The following is a 20,587-nucleotide window of genomic DNA, read 5'->3' on the forward strand; positions in this document are numbered from 1 at the left end:
AAGTTTGATCCCCTGGCATCCCATATGGTCCTCCATGCCAGGAGTGATTTCTGAGCGCATAGCCAGGTGTAACCCCTGAGCATCACCATGTGTGGCCCAAAAATAAATAAATAAATAAATAAATAAATAAATAAATAAATAAATAAATCTTAAAGCCAAATAGTTTAAAAATGTAAAATGCCCTTCTGGAGAGCTATTTATTATATTTGGGAATGTAAATTTATATAAAATGCATTAAACATTTATTTCCTGAATATTTAATACTAAGTATCTATATAAATATAGCTTATATATATTTTGTTTGTATTTTCTAATAATATGGGTGCATAAAAATGATAGATGCCTATTTTTCAATAAATTGTATTGAAACCAATGTGAATTACAAGTCTTTCACAGTTATATTTAAGGTTCATAATGGCAGTGAATTAGGGCATTTCCCACCACCAGTGTTGACCTCCCTTGTCCCTGTTCCCAGCATGCATCCCATACCTCTACCCTGGATTGCTAATATAACAGGTCCCTTTTGTGTATAGTTTGTTGTAGTTTGGGTCTCTTGATTCTATTGTCATTGACTTTGGGTTGGGTATTTAGATATGATCACTTTTTTTATTTGTTTTGGTTTTGGGCCACACCCATTGATGCTCAGGGGCTACTCCTGGCTATGCGCTCAGAAATGCTCCTGGCTTGGGGACCATATGGGATGCCGGGGGATCCAAATGTTGTCTATCCTAGGCTAGCACTCGAAAGGAAGACACCATACAGTTAGCACCAAGTCTGGCCCCAAGTCTGATAATTTTTTATTTTCACAAAGATCTTACACTTCATTACCAGTAAATAAACATCATCACATTTTAATATAAAAACTTTTTAATATAATAAACAGGCTTAAGAAAATTAAGCTTTCTCTATTTGCTAATTAAAAATAATTTTTAAAATTAAGGCACGGTGATTTGCAAGTTTCAAGCATATAATATTCCAACACCAACCCCACCACCAGTGTCAACTTTCTTTCACTGATGTCTCCAAACCTCCCACCCCCAGTCTGCCTCCCTGACAGGCACATTTTTAAGTTTGTCTGTTGTAGTTTGAGTTTCCTTTCAGTATTGTTGGCTTTGTGTCTTATATAAACACATTTTCTTTACCTCTACCGCACTGATGTGCTAATTTATGAAAGCATAAGGCAGCCATTGATTCAAGTCAGACTACATTGTACTTTAGATCTCAGCATGGAATTATTAAGGGGAGGGTGGAGATGGGATTGTGGGTTAGTACAGTACTTTTTCTGCTGTTCCAAATGTGTTTTCATCCATCATCAGAATGACTCACATAGGCACTAGCCTGAAGTAGTGTTCAGAAAGGCCCAAAGTTCAGTAGGTGACATGGCACTTGGATATGACATTTCATTTTTTTCTATGGGCTATTGATTCTAGCACTTTGGAGTCTGTGGTCAGTAAATGGAATGACTATCTGGATCAGAAAAACCAGTTGGAGCAGTGGATGGAGTCTGTGGATCAGGAAGTAGAGCATCCCTTGGAACTGCAACCGGGGCTGAAAGAGAAGTTTGCCCTTCTGGACCACTTTCAAAGCATCGTATCTGAAGCAGATGAGCACATGGGATCCTTGAACTGCCTCACTGCCAAGGCCAGAGAGCTTTTTGAGAAGACTGAAGATGAATCTCTGAAGGAAACAACTCAGGAGGAACTGAAAACACAGTTTAATGACATAACCACTGTAGCCAAGGTTAGTGCCTTCTATAGAAGAAACACCTTGAAGACTCCAATAAAGAGCACTTTATGAGTGGGATTATTTGGGGAATTGGTTCCATGAAAACTTTGTTCATTTAGTGAGCATATATTATGGCTTCTCATCCAATTTTTTATTCTATGTAATGTTTTTATTTATGATTTTCATCTGTCTCCACTTGGTATGTTAGTCAACCTATTTTTTTAGGGACACTACTTTGTTTAATGGGGAGGAGAATTTGAACATACTCAGTGGTTTTCAGAGACTTTTGCTAGCAAGGTTCAGGAGATCATGTAGTGCCAAAGATCAAATCTAGACCTTGGCTCAGGAGATATATTACAGGAGTTAAGGCACTAATCTTGCATGAGGCTACCCTAGATCAATCCCCAGCACCCTATAATTTTCACCTAACATCATTAAGAGTGATCCCTGAGCACATAGCCAGAAGAAAACCCTCAGTAGTATCTGGTATGCCTCACCCTTCAAAAAGTGAAACAAGCAAACAAGCAAGCAAAAATAAGCCCTGGGCCTCCAGCTAATAAAGCAAGTCTTACCTTAGTCCCTGTACTATCTCTTTGACCCTTAAGCATCAAAAAAGGGATTTCCCTTTTTTTCCTTTTCTGTTGGGAACTCTTTCTATGATCAATACTGCAATTATTTCCATATGTATGGACTTATATATTTTATAAAAATGTTGTTAATGGTTGATAACTTTGATTCTAGACTCAAAAATATCTAAACTTAAGTTTGCTTTTTGTTCTGTTTTGTGTTTTGGAGGTATAAGGTGGAAGGTGTTTCTTGGTTTCTATAACTTCTGTTTATGTCCTGTCCCATAACATGGTGACAATAGGACTTTCTACATCACAGAAATACTTCAAGTGCTCAATAAAACACTGTATACAAAAGTAATACAAGTAATTACTTCAACAGTAGAAATAATATTATGATCATTTAATTAGGTGAATTAATAGTAAGGGATATTGGCCTCTATTCATTAACATAGGTACTTATGCTAAGTGCAATAAAATTAAGTTTGCAGGAAACTTGCTTGCTTCCTCAAAGCCCTTGTATACTCAAAACTTTATATTTTTCATTTAATATGTAAAATACTTAGAATACTGGGCCCGGAGAGATAGCACAGCGGCGTTTGCCTTGCAAGCAGCCGATCCAGGACCAAAGTTGGTTGGTTCGAATCCCGGTGTCCCATATGCTCCCCCGTGCCTGCCAGGAGCTATTTCTGAGCAGACAGCCAGGAGTAACCCCTGCGCAACGCCGGGTGTGGCCCAAAAACCAAATATATATATTTAGAATACTTAAAATTTTTAGTACTTAAAATAAAAATAAAGTTATCTGAGAGGAGAAAAAGACAAAAATCTAACTTCTTTTTTGCTTTTTGATTCTGAATGACAGCTTGTTATTAAAATAATCTTTTCCTTGATTATAGGAGAAGATGCGGAAAGTAGAAGAACTTGTAAAAGATCACCTCATGTATTTAGATGCAGTACAGGAATTTACTGATTGGCTCCATTCGGCGAAGGAAGAACTTCATCGGTGGTCAGACATGTCTGGAGACTCACCAGCCATCCAAAAAAAATTGTTGAAGATTAAGGTCAGAAAAGGAACAACTACTATGACTTTATTGTTCATTTGCATATAGCATATCTATAATTTTAAATATGTATATATAGGGGATAAGACTCTATTTAAAATATAAAACACTTCCTACCAATTTATTGTTTGTTGTTGTTCATGCCTCGAATCTTATTACTTTTAAACATATTTAAGTGTTTGAAAAAAAACAAGACAATTTAACTTCTAGGCAAAATTAACTTCTAGGCAAAAAAAATTTCTATGCTTCTGATTTTGTCTATTACAGTAGTACTAGAAGCAAAAATCTGTAGTTCACCATCATGGTAGGATGTGAATGTCAGATAATGTTTTCTTGTACATTGGAAGAAAAGTTTATGAAGTGATTTAATTAAATGTATTTGAGCAATAACTTGGGAATGTCATTTTCCATGTTTTGTGTTGGTCTCCCAGCCAACAGGACAACAACATGAAGAGAATACTGTATAGGGCATTAAAGTTACCACCTCACTTACTCCCTGTTCTATGGACAAAATAGAAAATAGAAGTCAACACATCTGAGGAGCTAGACTAGATTTAGTGTAGCTCATTTTCTTTTCCTTTAATGTTAAATTGCAATGATTTTTTTTCCTGTAGAAAGCAATAGATTGTAATTGATAGTAATAATTAAACTGGGTTCTTATGCATTAAGTTTGTAAAAGATAAGTCATTGATAATAATAATAATGAACAAAAATTAAGGTATAAAGACAATGAAAAAAGAGGAAATATGTATTCAAGAAAGAACACAGGCTTCTTTAGAAAAGAGAAAGAGAGAGAAATGTTCAAATGAGAAAGGACATAGGTTTGAGAGAGCAAGCCAATAATAACTAAATTTTGAGGATTTACTTCCAAAATTATTTTCTTTAAATCTTACAATATAGGGTCTGGAAAGAAATATAGCAGATAATTGCCTGTGGTTGATGTTACATATGGTACTCACTGGTGTGATTGGGGATCTATCAAATCAGAGGCACTTCCAGAAATGATTCCTGGCACAGAACTGAGAGTTAGTCCTGAGAAGAATTGGATGTGGTGCCAATACAAAACAAAAATTTTTGAAAGAGCACACAGGCTTTAAGAGAGATAGTCCAACACTGGAAAGTCAAAATAAATAAAGCTATATTTGAACCTGTCTTTATGAATCTTTAAACTATTTCTTTAAGACACTTGTCAGTAAGATTTTATTTTATTCATCCACCCATTTGTTTAATCACTCAAGTTTGGGCATCCTTCAAGGAACTTGCACTAGAATAGCAAATAGGAACTCTGTCCCTATGTCCTATATGGCATAGATAGAAGAACATCATAGAAGAATAGACAACTCTGCTTTTGGTTAGGTCTGGGAATTCAAGACTCAATCCTGCTTCCTCTCACTACAGATTGACTATATGTGTCTTGGTGAACTTGATATCCTCAAGTCTTAAGCTTTATTTATATATTTAGGGCTTTTTGAAGGTTCTTATGGCTCATTCTTGGCTCTATGCTCAGAGATCACTCCTATAAGAGCTTGGAGGACCAAATGCAATGTCAGGGATTGAACCAGGGTGCTCATATGCAAGGCAATATCCACTGTCCCACCTCTGATTCTCAAATCTAAATATTTTATTAGTAAAATAATAATAACAACAGCTGTATTTGTTATCCAGAGTGGTTGTTAGTACAAAACTTGAACAATCACATAAAACAGTATCAGGAACTGGAAATATCTGTCCAAAGGGTTAGAGTATATGCTTCACATTCAGTCCCCAACACTGAATGGCATGAACTCCCAACTCCCACTAAGTGATCTCTGAACATTGATCCAGAAGTATTCTTTCGGCACTGCCAGGTGTAGCCAGAAAGAAAAAGAGAAAAGAAAAGAAATAATGTCTATATACTTGACATATGCTTAGCATACAGAATCTACTCAAGAAGATATAGTAGCTGTTATGTAACAACTGTTATGTTACCTCTGAGTAACAAGGTGGCCAAAGTCAAGGATGATAGCCAAGTCTTTACAGATTTAGGGACTTATCTCCATCTGAGAAAAACAAGTACAATCAGAAGAGATGGGTTACAGCAGAAGAAAGATTATGTGTCGAAGTTGACCAGTGGGATATAAAGTACAAAGTAGTAATATCTAGAGGCAGTTTAATACTCAAGTCAATGTGAAATTAGGGAACTGACTGAAGTCAGAGTTTGAGTGATCATATATTGTGGAAACTCCCAGTATAAATCAAACCAAGGACTTGATAGAACAGGAATAAAACATAAGACTTAGGCCTAAAATCAAGTATTGCCAGTGTTTAAGAGCCACAGATCTGAAAGGAAGAAGAAACAACTAGAAAAGAAAAAAAGGGAGAGAAAAGGAGAGGAGAGAAGGGGAGAAGAGAGGAGATAAGGGGAGGGGAGATGAGGGGAGGGGAGATGAGGGGAAAGGAGAGGAGGGGACAGGAGGGGAGAGGAGGGGTGGGGAGGGGAAAGGAGGAATGGGAAAGGAGTGAGGAAAGGGGGGAGAGGAGGGAGGGGAAAGGAGGGAAGGAAGGGGAAGAGGGGAAGGGAGAGGAGGAAGGGGAAAGGAGTGAGGGGAGGAGAAAGGAGGGGAGGAGGAAGGAGGGGAGGAGAACGGAGGGGAGAGAAGGGGAGGAAAGGGAAAGAGAAAGGAGGGGAGGCGAGAGGAGGGGAGGGGAGAGGAGGGGAGGGGAGAGGGGGGAGGGAAGAGGAGGGGAGAGGACAGGAGGGGAGGTGAGAAGTGGGGAGGGGGAAGAGGGAAGGGGAAAGGAGTGAGGAAAGAGGGAGAGGAGAGGAGAGGAGAGGAGAGGAGAGGAGAGGAGAGGAGAGGAGAGGAGAGGAGAGGAGAGGAGAGGAGAGGAGAGGAGAGGAGAGGAGAGGAGAGGAGAGGAGAGGAGAGGAGAGGAGGGAGATGAAAGGAGGGAGGGAAGGGGAAGAGGGGAGAAGAGGGGAAGGGAAAGGAGGAAGGGGAAAGAAGCAAGGGGAGGAGAAAGGAGGGGAGGAGAGAGAAGGGGAGGAAAGGGGAAGAGAAAGGAGGGGAAGGGAGAGGAAGAGAGGAAAGGGGAAGAGAAAGGAGGGGAGGGAAGAGGAAGGGAGGATAAGAGAAAGGAGTTGAGGAGAGGAGAGGGTAAGAGAAAGGAGGAGAGGAGAGGAGAGTGGAACAGAAAGGTGGGGAGGGGAGGAGAGAGGAAGAGAAAGATGGGGAGGGGAGGAGAGAGGAAGAGAAAGGAGGGGAGGGGAGGAGAGAGGAGGGTGAGGACAGGAGAGAGGAGAGAAGGAGAGGGGAGAGAAAAGGAGAGGAGAGGAGGGAAGGGGAGGGAAGGGAAAGCAAAGGAAGGGAAAAGAAAAACCAATAAGAGGAGGCCAGAAAAGCATTGTGAAGTCTCTGGTGAAGGACAAAGTACCCCCTAGGAGAAAAATTTCTCCACTCAGAGGAGGGTGCAGGAAGCAGGACCCTGTGGCCTGGATAGTTGAGCTCTTTGGATTACTCCACAGCAAGATGAGGTTCCAGGGACTGGAGCATGAATAATGAGTGGAAGAAGATGTTACTGAGGGGATATTCATGTTTAGGAAGGGTGAAGTATTGTTGAAATATTTTTATTTGCTACTTCAAAAGAAAATAAAAATATGTTAGGTATGAATCTAGGGAGAAGAACCAGAAGAGTTCTAGTTAAATCTAGAAGAGTTTGAGAAGAAGAAAGTGAAGCCAGGTAAAGGCTGTATCTCTGATCTGTCCTGAATGTAGGCTGGTGGAGGGGTGCTGAAGAAATGTGAGAGGAAATAAAAAGAAACCTCCCAATTCTCCATGCCAAAGTCCTGTTCAATAGGACTAACTCAGAGATGGGCAACTGCTAAGCAAACTGTGCCTGTATTAGAGGGTGTGTTTGTGAGTATCATATTTTTAAAATGTTTCATGGCAAGACAAGGACAGGCATGTAAAAACCATTTCAAAACACTTTGAAATGATGATGTCCTTATCCCAAATCAGAGAAAGAGTCATCGCAAATAGTCAAATGCCTTGTTATCATGCCAAAGAAAACTAAGCCAAGGCACAAGAGTATTTTGGGAACCTTTGTTTGGTCAGTTGACCAACAAAACTGCAAATATGAAATAACTCATGTAAAGTATAAGCACTTAATGTGCCAGACACTTATCTCTTTTCAAAATTGTCATTTTTGTCAAATTATTACTTATTCTATGTGCTGATTAATGAGGAAATTTATGTTTGTTAAGTTTGGTGTCAGAATTTTATGTCCTTGTACTTTAGATTTCTATGTAACTAAGCACTCAAATGATCTACACTAAACTTGTATATAAATGTAAAAATATATTCAGTTTATTTTTATATAAAATTTTTAATCACCATGATTACAAGCATGATTATAGTTGGGTTTCAGTCATAAACTGAACACCCCCCTTCTCAAGTACAACATTCCCACTACTAATGCCCCCACTCCCTCCTTCCCAACCCTTCCTGTATTCAAGATGGGCGTTCTACTTCTCTCACTCATTAACATTGTCCTGGTAGTTGTTAGTGTAGTTATTTCTCTAAGTGCACTCACCACTCTTTGTGGTAAGCTTCATATCGTGAGCTGGTTCTTCCGGCCCTCAATTCTGGGCATTATTTCAATAATGTCTTTTATTTTCTTAAAATCCATAAATGAATGAGACTATTCTGTGTCTCTCTCCCTCTGACTTATTTCACTCAGCATACTAGATTCCATGTACATCAGTTTAAGCTAGATAAAAAAATGTAAACTATATTTATTAGACAACTTATATTTAACATAGTATGTTGATCTTTGTTCATATTTAACTAACTGCTTTTCTGTTGCTAATGTCTACTTTATTTTCTCCTTGAAATGTTCCAATAGTGCTTTTTCTTTCATTCAATTCTGAGGGAAATCTTAAATTTGTATTAATATTAACAAATTCCTGGATTTCACAATATAGCACTGCTAGGTAAAGTCAGTGAAAGAAATTTGGGAATCTAGTCTCATTAAAAAAGTGTTACTATTTTACCTAATCAACAATGCCTACCTGGTTCAATTTTTAAAATATTATTTCCCTTTAGATTATTTTTGTGCTTTAAGCCTAAAAAGTTCAACAGGGGCAGTAGATGTGGTTCAGTGGTAGGACTCACATGAGAACCTGGGTTGAAGTCTCAGCACAAAAAATTGATCTTAAAAAATGAAAGTGTAGGACCAGAACAATAGCACTGCAGGGAGGGCATTTGCAGATGACCCAGGTTCAATCCCCAGCTTCTCATATGGTTCCCTGAGCATGCTTGGAGTGATTTCTGAGTGCAGAGCCTGAAGTAACCCCTGAGCCCTACCAGGTGTGGCCCTAAACTCCCCCAAAAAGTCAAAGTGATAACTAAATTTATATTTGACTTCTAGTGAGATTATAAGAAAGAAAATAATAGCAAGAAATGAACCCAATTAAAATAATATTTTAAATTTATCATTGAGAGAGAAGGTCTTGAATTAGTCGCAGATTACTCTAAAAAAGATACCAAAGTATTTTATATGGAGTCAGGCTCATATTTGTATTGTGAGGGGTGAGTCTGATTTTGGTAGAAGGAAAGGTGATTTTCGACACCCTTTGCTGGAAGAAGAGAATGGGCTAGAGACCAAAAACAGAGCATACTTTTGTTCTAGTACTTTACCAACTCAGTGAGCAAGATGGGTTGACATATTTACAAGAGGAGAGATATTTACTCCCTATCAAAAAGGAGTTTCACGTTCTGCTTGATGTTATCAGGGTTCCTCATGACTTGGTTTGGGAGCCTTGAAGTTTCCTCCACTTACTTTGCCTCCCAGCCTGGGTGCTCCTGAGTCTGGATCATTCCCGGCTCCTCTTCCTTGGTGTTGAGTGAGGCTGAATTGGTGTCTGGTCCTTGTGGTCGAATAGCTCAAACTTCCTAGCAGGACAGGGTCCCTCTCTGCACACATTTGGAAACTTGCAGCCCAGTGACTCACAGCCTGCTCAGTTCCCATGGTGATATTCCATTACAGGAGCTGATGGATTCCAGAGAGATTGGGGCAAGCCGCCTAAACCGAGTGGAGTTGCTGGCCCCAGCAGTGAAACTGAACACAAGTGCCAGTGGGTGTGAGCTTCTGGACACAGAGATGCAGGCACTGAAGGCCGACTGGAAGCAGTGGGGAGACAGCGTCTTCCAGACACAGACCAGCCTGGAGAACCTGGTGAGCCAAATGGCCCTTTCCGAGCAGGAGTTCGCTGGTCAAGCGGCTCAACTAGAACAATCTCTAGAGCAGTTCAAATCCTGTCTGACCACCTGGGCCCAAGAGCTAACCCTTCTGGAAGGCAAGAAAACAGACAAGGAGATAGTGGAAGGCTGGCAAAAAGGACACGTAAGTTAACTTCTGAGTTTCTAGCATGGGATTATGGGATTATGCGTGTGTGTGTGTGTGTGTGTGTGTGTGTGTGTGTGTGTGTGTGTGTGTGTGTGTGTGTGTGTGTGTGTTTGGTTCTCATTGTCTGTGATGAAATCCTTGCTACCTAAAAATGTGCCACATTTAGACTTAGAAGAAAAAAAGTATTTGCCTAATTAAATGGGCAACTGTCTTTTTTTTATAACTAATCAAACTGTTGTAAAAATACACAGAGAGAACATGGTTTATTTCTTAGAAACATGCTTATTAGTGGTAGTATTTTACTTTCGTTCTTATGGTGTAAGAGTTTGTAAAGTTGCATTCAGCCATTCAGTCTGGAAAAAAAATGCCTGTGGGCAGAGGCATAATTAGACAAGCGAGTCATAGCTGTACCCTTGCCAGTGAATTATTTCAAGCAATTCAGGGACTGCTTTTGTATCTTGCAAAGAAGCATTTGTTAATTATCTAAACCTAAAGCATAGTTAATAGTCTTTAGCCCAATTTCCCATGTGTAGCTTTGACAGCTGAGATTAGTTTACCAGCGTCAGTCTGGGTTCCCTTTTGGAGCTCCCACCCCCTTTTTAAATAAACACACACACACACACACACACACACACACAAATGGCAGCTCTTTCAGAATATAAGGGGGACTCAAAGGGAGAGGGAAGAATCGGCAGAAATTTGAAATCTTCTTTGTTCCTTTGACTGTTAAGCAGGATCTTGGAAAGCCTTTCGGTTTTATAATGCTTTGAATCATGGGTGTCCTTAAAAGGAAGTTGAGTAAAGTAAACTTCTGTTTCTATTTATGTTATAATTATTTCAAAATAGCTCCAGCCAGTAAGAACATCTTGTAACAGTTCCAACTCTGTTTTGTCTAAAATCAAATCAACCACTTTGAACAAATAGAGCACTACACAAATTAGTGTTTTAAAATCGTCCTTTTGGTTTATCTATAGTGTTCTAGTTTTTTTTTTTCCTCTAATATATTTCTTGTCCTTTGGGTTGAAACATTTGACTAAAGCAGGAAAAACAGTTCTGTAAACAAAGACAAGAAAATGGTAATTGTTTCATAGGGTCAGTATTGTTCATGCTAATATTAAAAATATCAGCAAGGCTGTTTTAGCTCTTTTTGTTTCCCTGAGTTTCTGCCTATAATGTGAATAAAATGCTTAAAAAGAAATATTTGACTGTATTTCATTTAGAATTATATTATGAGCTGCTTTACTTTTGATGTTGATAGTATCAGAGTGAGAACTAAAAAGCGAGGGCTATAAAAAGGCACACACAAAAAAGAAAAGAATATTGGTGTCAATTGTAGCAACAATTCAGAAACCCAATCCTCCACCTAAATCCATTTGCAAATTTGGTGCCTGGGTCCAGTTTGATGCCAAAAGTCATTGTCTTTCAATTTTCAGGTATCCTTATTTCTAAAAATGTCATTTTATACAAATTTTCTCACTCAAAAATTAATGTTAATTATGTGATAGGATAGAGGTGTTCACTAATATTACAGGTATAAGCATTTAATACATATACCAAGTCAATATATTATTTATCTTACATTTCATGTCATATGTTTCTTAGTTCTTAATAGTACTAAAATTAATCATAATATGTGCATCGTATTTTATAGAATTCTGAGGGCATTGTTTTCTTCTGAGGAGGTGCATCACTACTGAATTATATTAATAACAATAAGCTCAAATATTTACTTTTTTCTGCAATTAAATTATACTCAATAGTTTTTAAAAGTAAGATACATCATTTTCTAAATTTAAACTCTACGAAAATGAGCTATATATTTAAATATAAATATATTGAAATATAAAATTGAAATATATGTTAAACTTTGTTTTCAAGATTTATATATTTAATAACCAATGTGTTACTAATATTGGAAATTCTGTAGACCTCTTAATTTACATAAGTTTTATGGAAAAATATGCATGCCAGATCTTAATTAAAGTAGAAATATATATAGTGACACCACTGAAATATTTTATGACAAAGCTACAAAAGTATTTTTAGGGTGAATTTTAGGAGTAAATTTTTGATATCACTAATTAAATAACTCATTTGAGGCTGTTGGTTTTACTTTCCTGCTAAGTCATATTTTTTCCCAAAATTCTTTTTTTTTATATTTTTTTTTATTTAAACACCTTGATTACATACATGATTGTGTTTGGGTTTCAGTCATAAAAGGAACACCACCCATCACCAGTGCAACATTCCCATCACCCAAGTCCCAAATCTCCCTCCTCCCCACCCAACCCCCGCCTGTACTCTAAACAGGCTCTACATTTCCCTCATACATTCTCAATATTAGGACAGTTCAAAATGTAGTTATTTCTCTAACTAAACTCATCACTCTTTGTGGTGAGCTTCCTGAGGTGAGCTGGAACTTCCAGCTCTTTTCTCTTTTGTGTCTGAAATTTATTATTGCAAGAATGTCTTTCATTTTTCTTAAAACCCATAGATGAGTGAGACCATTCTGCGTTTTTCTCTCTCTCTCTGACTTATTTCACTCAGCATAATAGATTCTGTGTACATCCATGTATAGGAAAATTTCATGACTTCATCTCTCCTGACAGCTGCATAATATTCCATTGTGTATATGTACCACAGTTTCTTTAACCATTCGTCTGTTGAAGGGCATCTTGGTTGTTTCCAGAGTCTTGCTATGGTAAATAGTGCTGCAATGAATATAGGTGTAAGGAAGGGATTTTTGTATTGTATTTTTGTGTTCTTAGGGTATATTCCTAGGAGTGGTATAGCTGGGTCGTATGGGAGCTCGATTTCCAGTTTTTGGAGGAATCTCCATATTGCTTTCCATAAAGGTTGAACTAGACGGCATTCCCACCAGCAGTGGATAAGGGTTCCTTTCTCTCCACATCCCCGCCAGCACTGTTTGTTCTCATTCTTTGTGATGTGTGCCATTCTCTGTGGTGTGAGGTGGTATCTCATTGTTGTTTTGATTTGCATCTCCCTGATGATTAGTGATGTGGAGCATTTCTTCATGTGTCTTTTGGCCATTTGTATTTCTTCTTTGTCAAAGTGTCTGTTCATTTCTTCTCCCCATTTTTTGAATGGATTAGATGTTTTTTTTCTTGTAACTTTCTGTCAGTGCCTTGTATATTTTGGAGATTAGCCCCTTGTCTGATGGGTATTGGGTGAATAGATTCTCCCACTCAGTGGGTGGCTCTTGTATCCTGGGCACTATTTCCTTTGAGGTGCAGAAGCTTCTCAACTTAATATATTCCCATCTGTTAATCTCTGTTTTCACTTGCTTGGAGAGTGCAGATTCCTCCTTAAAGATGCCTGTAGTCTCAATGTCCTGGAGAGTTTTGCCTATGTGTTGTTCTATATATCTTATGGTTTGGGGTCTGATATCGAGGTCTTTAATCCATTTAGATTTTACCTTCGTACATGATGTTAGCTGGGGGTCTAAGTTCAATTTTTTGCAAGTGGCTAGCCAGTTGTGCCAACACCACTTGTTGAAGAGTCTTTCCTTGCTCCATTTAGGATTTCCTGCTCCTTTATCAAAAATTAGGTGATTGTATGTCTGGGGAACATTTTCTGAGTATTCAAGCCTATTCCACTGATCTGAGGGTCTGTCCTTATTCCAATACCATGCTGTTTTGATAACTATTGCTTTGTAGTAAAGTTTAAAGTTGGGGAAAGTAATTCCTCCCATATTCTTTTTCCCAATGATTGCTTTAGCTATTCTAGGGTGCTTATTGTTCCAAACAAATTTCAAAAGTGCCTGATCCACCTCTTTGAAGAATGTCATAGGTATCTTTAGAGGGATAGCGTTGAATCTGTATAACGCCTTGGGGAGTATTGCCATTTTGATGATGTTAATCCTGCCAATCCAGGAGCAGGGTATGCGTTTCCATTTTCGTGTGTCCTCTCTGATTTCTTAGAGCAGAGTTTTATAGTTTTCTTTAATAGGTCCTTCACATTTTTAGTCAAGTTGATTCCAAGATATTTGAGTTTGTGTGGCATTATTGTGAATGGTGTTGTATTCTTAATGTCTTCCTTATTACTATTGGTGTATAGAAAGGCCATTGATTTTTGTGTGTTAATTTTGTAGCCTGCCACCTTGCTATATGAGTCTATTGTTTCCAGAAGCTTTTTGGTAGAGTCTTTAGGGTTTTCTAAGTAGAGCATCATGTCATCTGCAAACAGTGAGAGCTTGACTTCTTCCTTTCCTATCTGGATTCCTTTGATATCTTTTTCTTGCCTAATCGCTATAGCAAGTACTTCCAGTGCTATGTTGAATAGGAGTGGTGAGAGAGGACAGCCTTGTCTTGTGCCAGAATTTAGAGGTAAGGCTTTTAGTTTTTCTCCATTGAGGATAATATTTGCCACTGGCTTGTGGTAGATGGCCTTAACTATATTGAGAAAGGTTCCTTCTATTCCCATCTTGCTGAGAGTTTTGATCAAGAATGGGTGTTGGACCTTGTCAAATGCTTTCTCTGCATCTATTGATATAATCATGTGGTTTTTATTTTTCTTGTTGTTGATGTTGTGTATTATGTTGATAGACTTACGGATGTTAAACCATCCTTGCATTCCTGGGATGAAACCTACTTGATCGTAGTGGATGATCTTCTTACTGAGGTACTGAATCCTATTTGCCAGGATTTTGTTGAGGATCTTTGCATCTGCATTCATCAGCGATATTGGTCTGTAATTTTCTTTTTTCGTAGCATCTCTGTCTGGTTTAGGTATTAGGGTGATGTTGGCTTCATAAAAGCTGTTTGGGAGTGTTTCCGTTTGTTCAATTTCATGAAAGAGTCTTGCCAGGATTGGTAGTAGTTCCTCTTGGAAAGTTTGAAAGAATTCATTAGTGAATCCATCTGGGCCTGGGCTTTTGTTTTTGGGCAGACTTTTGATTACCATTTTTATTTCATCAATGGTGATGGGTGTGTTTAGATATGCTACATCCTCTTCCTTCAACCGTGGAAGATTATAAGAGTTCAAGAATTTATCCATTTCTTCCAGGTTCTCATTTTTAGTGGCATAGAGTTTTTCAAAGTAGTTTCTGATTACCCTTTGAATCTCTGTCATATCAGTAGTGATCTCTCCTTTTTCATTCCTAATACGAGTTATCAAGTTTCTCTCTCTCTCTCTCTTTCTTTGTTAGGTTTGCCAGTGGTCTATCAATCTTGTTTATTTTTTCAAAGAACCAACTTCTGCTTTCCTTGATCTTTCGGATTGTTTTTTGGGTTTCCACTTCGTTGATTTCTGCTCTCAGCTTTGTTATTTCCTTCTGTCTTCCTATTTTTGGGTCCTTTTGTTGAGTACTTTCTAGTTCTATTAGCTGTATCATTAAGCTACTCAGGTAAGCTCCTTCCTTCCTGATGTGTGCTTGCAAAGCTATAAATTTTCCTCTCAGTACTGCTTTTGCTGTGTCCCATAAGTTCTGATAGTTTGTGTCTTTATTGTCATTTGTTTCCAGGAACCTTTTGATTTCCTTCTTGATTTCATCTCGGACCCACTGGTTATTGAGTATGAGGCTGTTTAACTTCCAGGTGTTAAAGTTTTTCTTCTGAGTCCCTTTGGAATTCACAAATAATTTCAGAGCCTTGTGGTCAGCGAAGGTAGTCTGCAAAATTTCTATCCTCTTGATATTATGGAGGTATGTTTTATGTGCCAGCATGTAGTCTATCCTGGAGAATGTCCCATGTACATTGGAGAAGAATGTGTATCCAGGTTTCTGGGGATGGAGTGTCCTATATATATCCACTAGGCCTCTTTCTTCCATTTCTCTCCTCAAGTCTAGTATATTCTTGTTGGGTTTCAGTCTGGTTGACCTATCCAGTGTTGACAAAGCAGTGTTGAGGTCCCCCACAATTATTGTGTTGTTATTGATATTGTTTTTCAGATTTGTCAACAGTTGTTTTAAATATTTTGCTGGTCCCTCATTTGGTGCATATATGTTTAGGAGAGTTATTTCTTCCTGTTCTACATACCCCTTGATTAATATAAAATGTCCATCTTTGTCCCTTACAACCTTCCTGAGTAAAAAGTTTGCATTATCTGGGGCCGGGCGGTGGCGCTAAAGGTAAGGTGCCTGCCTTGCCTGCGCTAGCCTTGGACGGACCGTGGTTCGATCCCCCGGTGTCCCATATGGTCCCCCAAGCCAGGAGCAACTTCTGAGCACATAGCCAGGAGTAACCCCTGAGCGTTACCGGGTGTGGCCCAAAAAAAAAAAAAAAGTTTGCATTATCTGATATTAGTATGGCCACTCCAGCTTTTTTATGGGTGTTGTTTGCTTGGATAACTTTTCTCCAGCTTTTTCTTTTGAGTCTATGTTTGTTCTGACTATTCAGGTGCGTTTCTTGTAGGCAGCAGAAGGTTGGATTGAGTTTTTTGATCCATTTAGCCACTCTGTGTCTCTTAACTGGTGCATTTAGTCCATTGACGTTGAGAGAAAGAATTGTCCTGGGATTTAATGCCATCTTTATATCGAAATTTGTTGTGTCTTTTGGTTAGTCTTGTCTTAGATTAGGTCTTTCAGTTTTTCTCTTAAGACTGGTTTTGAGTCTGTAAAGTTTCTGAGCTGTTTTTTGTCTGTGAAACCATGTATTCTTCCGTCAAACCGGAAAGTGAGTTTTGCTGGGTACAGTATTCTAGGTGAAGCATTAATTTCATTCAGTCTTGTCACAATATCCCATCACTGCTTTCTGGCATTTAGTGTTTCTGGTGATAGGTCTGCTGTAAATCTCAAGGATGCTTGCTTGAATGTAATTTCCCCTTTTGATCTTGCTGTTTTCAGAATTCTGTCTCTATCTGTGGGATTTGTCATTGTGACTAGGATGTGTCTTGGGGTAGTTTTTCTTGGGTCTCTTTTGGTTGGTACTCTTCGAGCATGCAGGATTTGATCACATATATTCTTTAGCTCTGGAAGTTTCTCTTTAATGATGTTCTTGACCGTTGATTCTTCCTGGAAATTTTCTTCCTGGGTCTCTGGGACTCCAATGATTCTTAAGTTGTTTCTGTTGATCTTATCATAGACCTCTATTTTCATCTGTTCCCATTCTTTGACTAATTTTTCCATTGTCTGTTCATTTGTTTTAAGTTTTTTTTCCAATCTCTCCTGTTGTATGGAATTGTTATGTATCTCATCTTCCACAGCACCAAGTCTATTCTCAGCTTCTGATACCCTGTCCCAGAGCTTATCCATTTTGTCATTCACTTCGTTTACTGATTTTTTTCAGGCCTGTTAGTTGACATGTTATTTCAGTTTGGAGTTTTGTGATTTTTGTCTTCATATTTTCTTGATTCTTATTAGTGTTCTGTTCTACTCTGTTCATGGTTTCTTTGAGTTCTTTGAGCATATTCCATATTGCTACTCTAAAGTCCTTATCTGAGAGATTGATTAGTTGGTTGGTCGTTAACTGGTCATCAGAATTGTCATCTTCATTCTCTATGTCTGATGCTGGCCTGCGTTGTTTCCCCATTGTCACACTTGTATTGTGGATTTTTCTACGTGTTGTGGTGGTATTCATTGGTTATATGATGCAGGCAACACACTTCTCTGGCTCCGCCCTTTCTGGATGGTCTGACTTGCCTCCAAGGTAGGGGAGTCCTCCGTGGATGAAGCCTAACACAGGATCAAATCTTAGGCCCGAGCACGCAGCAGAGAAGACAGTCTGGAGAGAAATTCTTGCTTCTGTGATCTAGCACAGTTCTTAGTGTGGTTTTTTTCTTCTTGTGATGGTGTTCTTTTTTTAGAAAGAGTGCACGGCTGTGTAGCGAAGTGGAGCTAAGTGCCTTCTGGAGCCTCTTTTCAGCCCACTCTCAGGAGGTTCACACAACAGGATAGCAGAGAGACACACACAGGCAGCACTCACAGTTTTTCACAGTCGTTCCCCACTGGTCAGGCGTAGTTTTCACTCGCTCGCTGGGCAGCTTCAGAATGCCTTATTTTTGGGGTTCACTTCCCAGGACTCTGAGGAGAGTCACTGGCTCGCTGGGTAGCTTCCGAATGTAGTTTCTTTGGGGTTCGCTTCCCAGGGCTCTGAGGAGAGCTTCCAGAGTTCAGGAAAGACAGAGAAGAGTAGGATAGGGCTCCCTTCAGGTGCTCAGTTTCTGGCTCGCTGGGTAGCTTCCAAATGTAGTTTCTTTGGGGTTCGCTTCCAAGGGCTCTGAGGAGAGCTTCCAGAGTTCAGGAAAGACAGAGAAGGGTAGGACAGGGCTCCCTTCAGGTGCTCAGTTTCCTCAGAAGAAGCACAGCCCTGTGGAGACTCTGCAGGTAGAGCAATCAGCACTCTGCCTGGAAACCCCCACATCCAGCCATTTCTTACTCACTCCCTGGCTCGCTGGGTAGCTTCCGAATGTAGTTTCTTTGGGGTTCGCTTCCCAGGACTCTGCGGAGAGCTTCCAGAGTTCAGGAAAGACAGAGAAGAGTAGGACAGGGCTCCGTTCAGGACCTCAGTTTCCTCAGAAGAAGCACAGCCGGGTGGAGACTCTGCAGGTAGAGCAGTCAGCACTCTGCCTGGAAACCCCCACATCCAGCCATTTCTTACTCATCTTCCCAAAATTCTTAAATGGTCTCCCTTATATAAAAGATTCAGTGTGCTGTAGAATATCTGTGACTAGTTTAGTATTTAGAGTTGTAGAGAAAATTACTAGCTATAATTTATGAAGTTTATAAATAAAAGTATCTCATTTCTCTAGTCAAGAAATCAAACTAAATCTAAAATTGGTAAACTAGGAGAGTAACATCCCTTTTCTCAAAACCAGTCTATATGGAAAGATGAACAAAGGCCAGAGCAATGGCACTGCTCAGGTTTGTTTTGTGTTATTTGTTTTTTGAGGGGTGGACTACACCTGGAGATACTTGGGGATCACTCCTGGCAGCATTCTGAGCACTATATCAGATGCCAGGGATTGAACCCAGGTTGGCTGCTGCCAAGCAAGTGCTCTACCTGCACTGGGATATTCAGTTCTCATGTGTGCTGTGTGCTCAAATGAGAAGTTCCAATGACATAGGAAGAAAAGTTGGGGTCCTGGAGAAGCTATTGCTTATTTCACTACAAGGTCCAAAATTATTGGAAACAAGAAAATGCAAGAAAGAAATGAAACTCAAATGAATAAGATGGTATATGATTCTAGAAAGAAAGGATGGAGTTTATGAAGGCTGTGAAGATCAAAATAAAGAAGAAAATTGGTGACTGTTTAGTCTGAAGCAAGCTCCAGTCAATCTTTGATTAGTCAATAAGTTACTCAGTACAATTCATTTTTGTCATTCCACTTATAATTTAAATTATAAACCAATGTTTCTGAAAGAGCCAAAAAGAAGCTGCAAACTGCATATCAATACTCCTTGCATGACACTCTTCTAGGGATAGAGGGAGTTGGAAAATAAGTCCAAATATAGTGTGTCTTTTTATGAGTTGGTTCTTTGAAGTAATGGTTAGTTTAGCCAACCAAGAGCGACATAAGCTGTAAGTGTAAAGTCGACAACCTCTGGCTGTTGGGACTCTGTGGAACTCCACATTAGCAGAAGTTGGCTCAGTAGCAGTGGGTATTATCTTCACAGGCAACTGAAAGTTTTCTGCCAGTGCCCAGAAAGTGCAAACTGGCTAATTCCCCAAGAATTTAGAGGCCTCTTTAGATCTACAAAAAAGTATCCTTTCCCAGACCAAACATTCTCAGTCAGTCCTCCCAAACTTGTGATTATTTCAAGTTAAATGCCCCTAATGTCCTCATTGCTCCTCTACATTTATATTCATAACCATTCAGCCCTATAATAATTTGTTGTTGTTGTTGTTGTTTTTGGGTCACACCTGGCAGTGCTCAGGGGTTACTCCAGGCTCTACACTCAGAAATCGCTCCTGGCAGGCACGGGGGACCATATGGGACGCCGAGATTCGAACCACCGACCTTATGCATGAAAGGCAAACGCCTTACCTCCATGCTATCTCTCCGGCCCCCCTATAATAATTTTTATGATTTCTTATTACCTAGGATCATATCAATTCCATTGGATATCTAGAGTTCTTAGCAATTTCATTCAAGCAGGTTATTCACAAGCTCCAACTACAAACAAGTTTATCTAAACCAAGCTTTCAAAATTGGTATCTCAAACCATAGCAAGTCAGGACTCAGCATGGAGGAGAGGCTCTCTCAGGCTCAGCAGAAACCAGCCCTTTTTTTCCATGGCATGGAACAGAAGGAAGAGGGGCAAGCCAAGTGATGCCTCCTTTTCAGAAGGTGGTCAGGGAGAGCACAGTGGTGTTACTTACCAGGGTGAGGAATGCACACAAACCTGGTTTGTTGAGAAACAACTGTGTCCTACAAATTCAGGCCATCTCTCAGTAGATTTCTCTTAGAATAATGGTAGCTAAGAGCAATGGCTAAGTAGTTACTTACAGCTTTGTCCTTCCTTTTTTTTTAATATACTCTTTATTTTGATCATAGTGGCTTACATATTGTTGACAATAATATTTTAGGTACATATTTACATAAAATCAGGGGGGATTCCCATCACCGATTTGTCTTCCCTACACCTCCGTTTTTGTCCTACCTCCCATATCCTCCTCCCTCACCCCTGGGGCTGCTAGAATATGTGGTCCCCTCTGTACCTACCTTACTACTTAGTAGTCTTGCACCTGTTTGGTCTTGGTGCCTCCCTTATTTCCCCCTCTAACTGGAGGCAAAACTAGATAGTTCAAGTTATGTGGTTTTGTTTGAAGAAGAGAAAAAAGGGTAAAAGTCTAATACGCCGAAAATGGGTGGAATCCTTCTAGAGGCTCTCATCATTGGTTTGAGAGATGAAGGAGAAAAAGAAGGTGAAACACTCCAACAGTACAATAA

At 39.3% G+C, this 20,587-nt stretch overlaps 1 protein-coding gene across 1 annotated transcript in view; it reads left to right on the plus strand.

Moving 5' to 3' along the window:
* SYNE1 (spectrin repeat containing nuclear envelope protein 1) overlaps positions 1-20,587 on the plus strand; it is a 578,994-nt gene that overhangs the window by 264,711 nt on the left and 293,696 nt on the right. Inside the window, exons 54-56 of the mRNA XM_049765309.1 lie at positions 1,431-1,740; positions 3,188-3,352; positions 9,380-9,736. Of these exons, the coding sequence (XP_049621266.1) occupies positions 1,431-1,740; positions 3,188-3,352; positions 9,380-9,736 (832 nt within the window). The remainder of the gene's footprint in view (positions 1-1,430; positions 1,741-3,187; positions 3,353-9,379; positions 9,737-20,587) is intronic.

Source organism: Suncus etruscus, chromosome 18, assembly GCF_024139225.1.
Source record: "Suncus etruscus isolate mSunEtr1 chromosome 18, mSunEtr1.pri.cur, whole genome shotgun sequence".
Lineage (NCBI taxonomy): Eukaryota > Metazoa > Chordata > Mammalia > Eulipotyphla > Soricidae > Suncus > Suncus etruscus.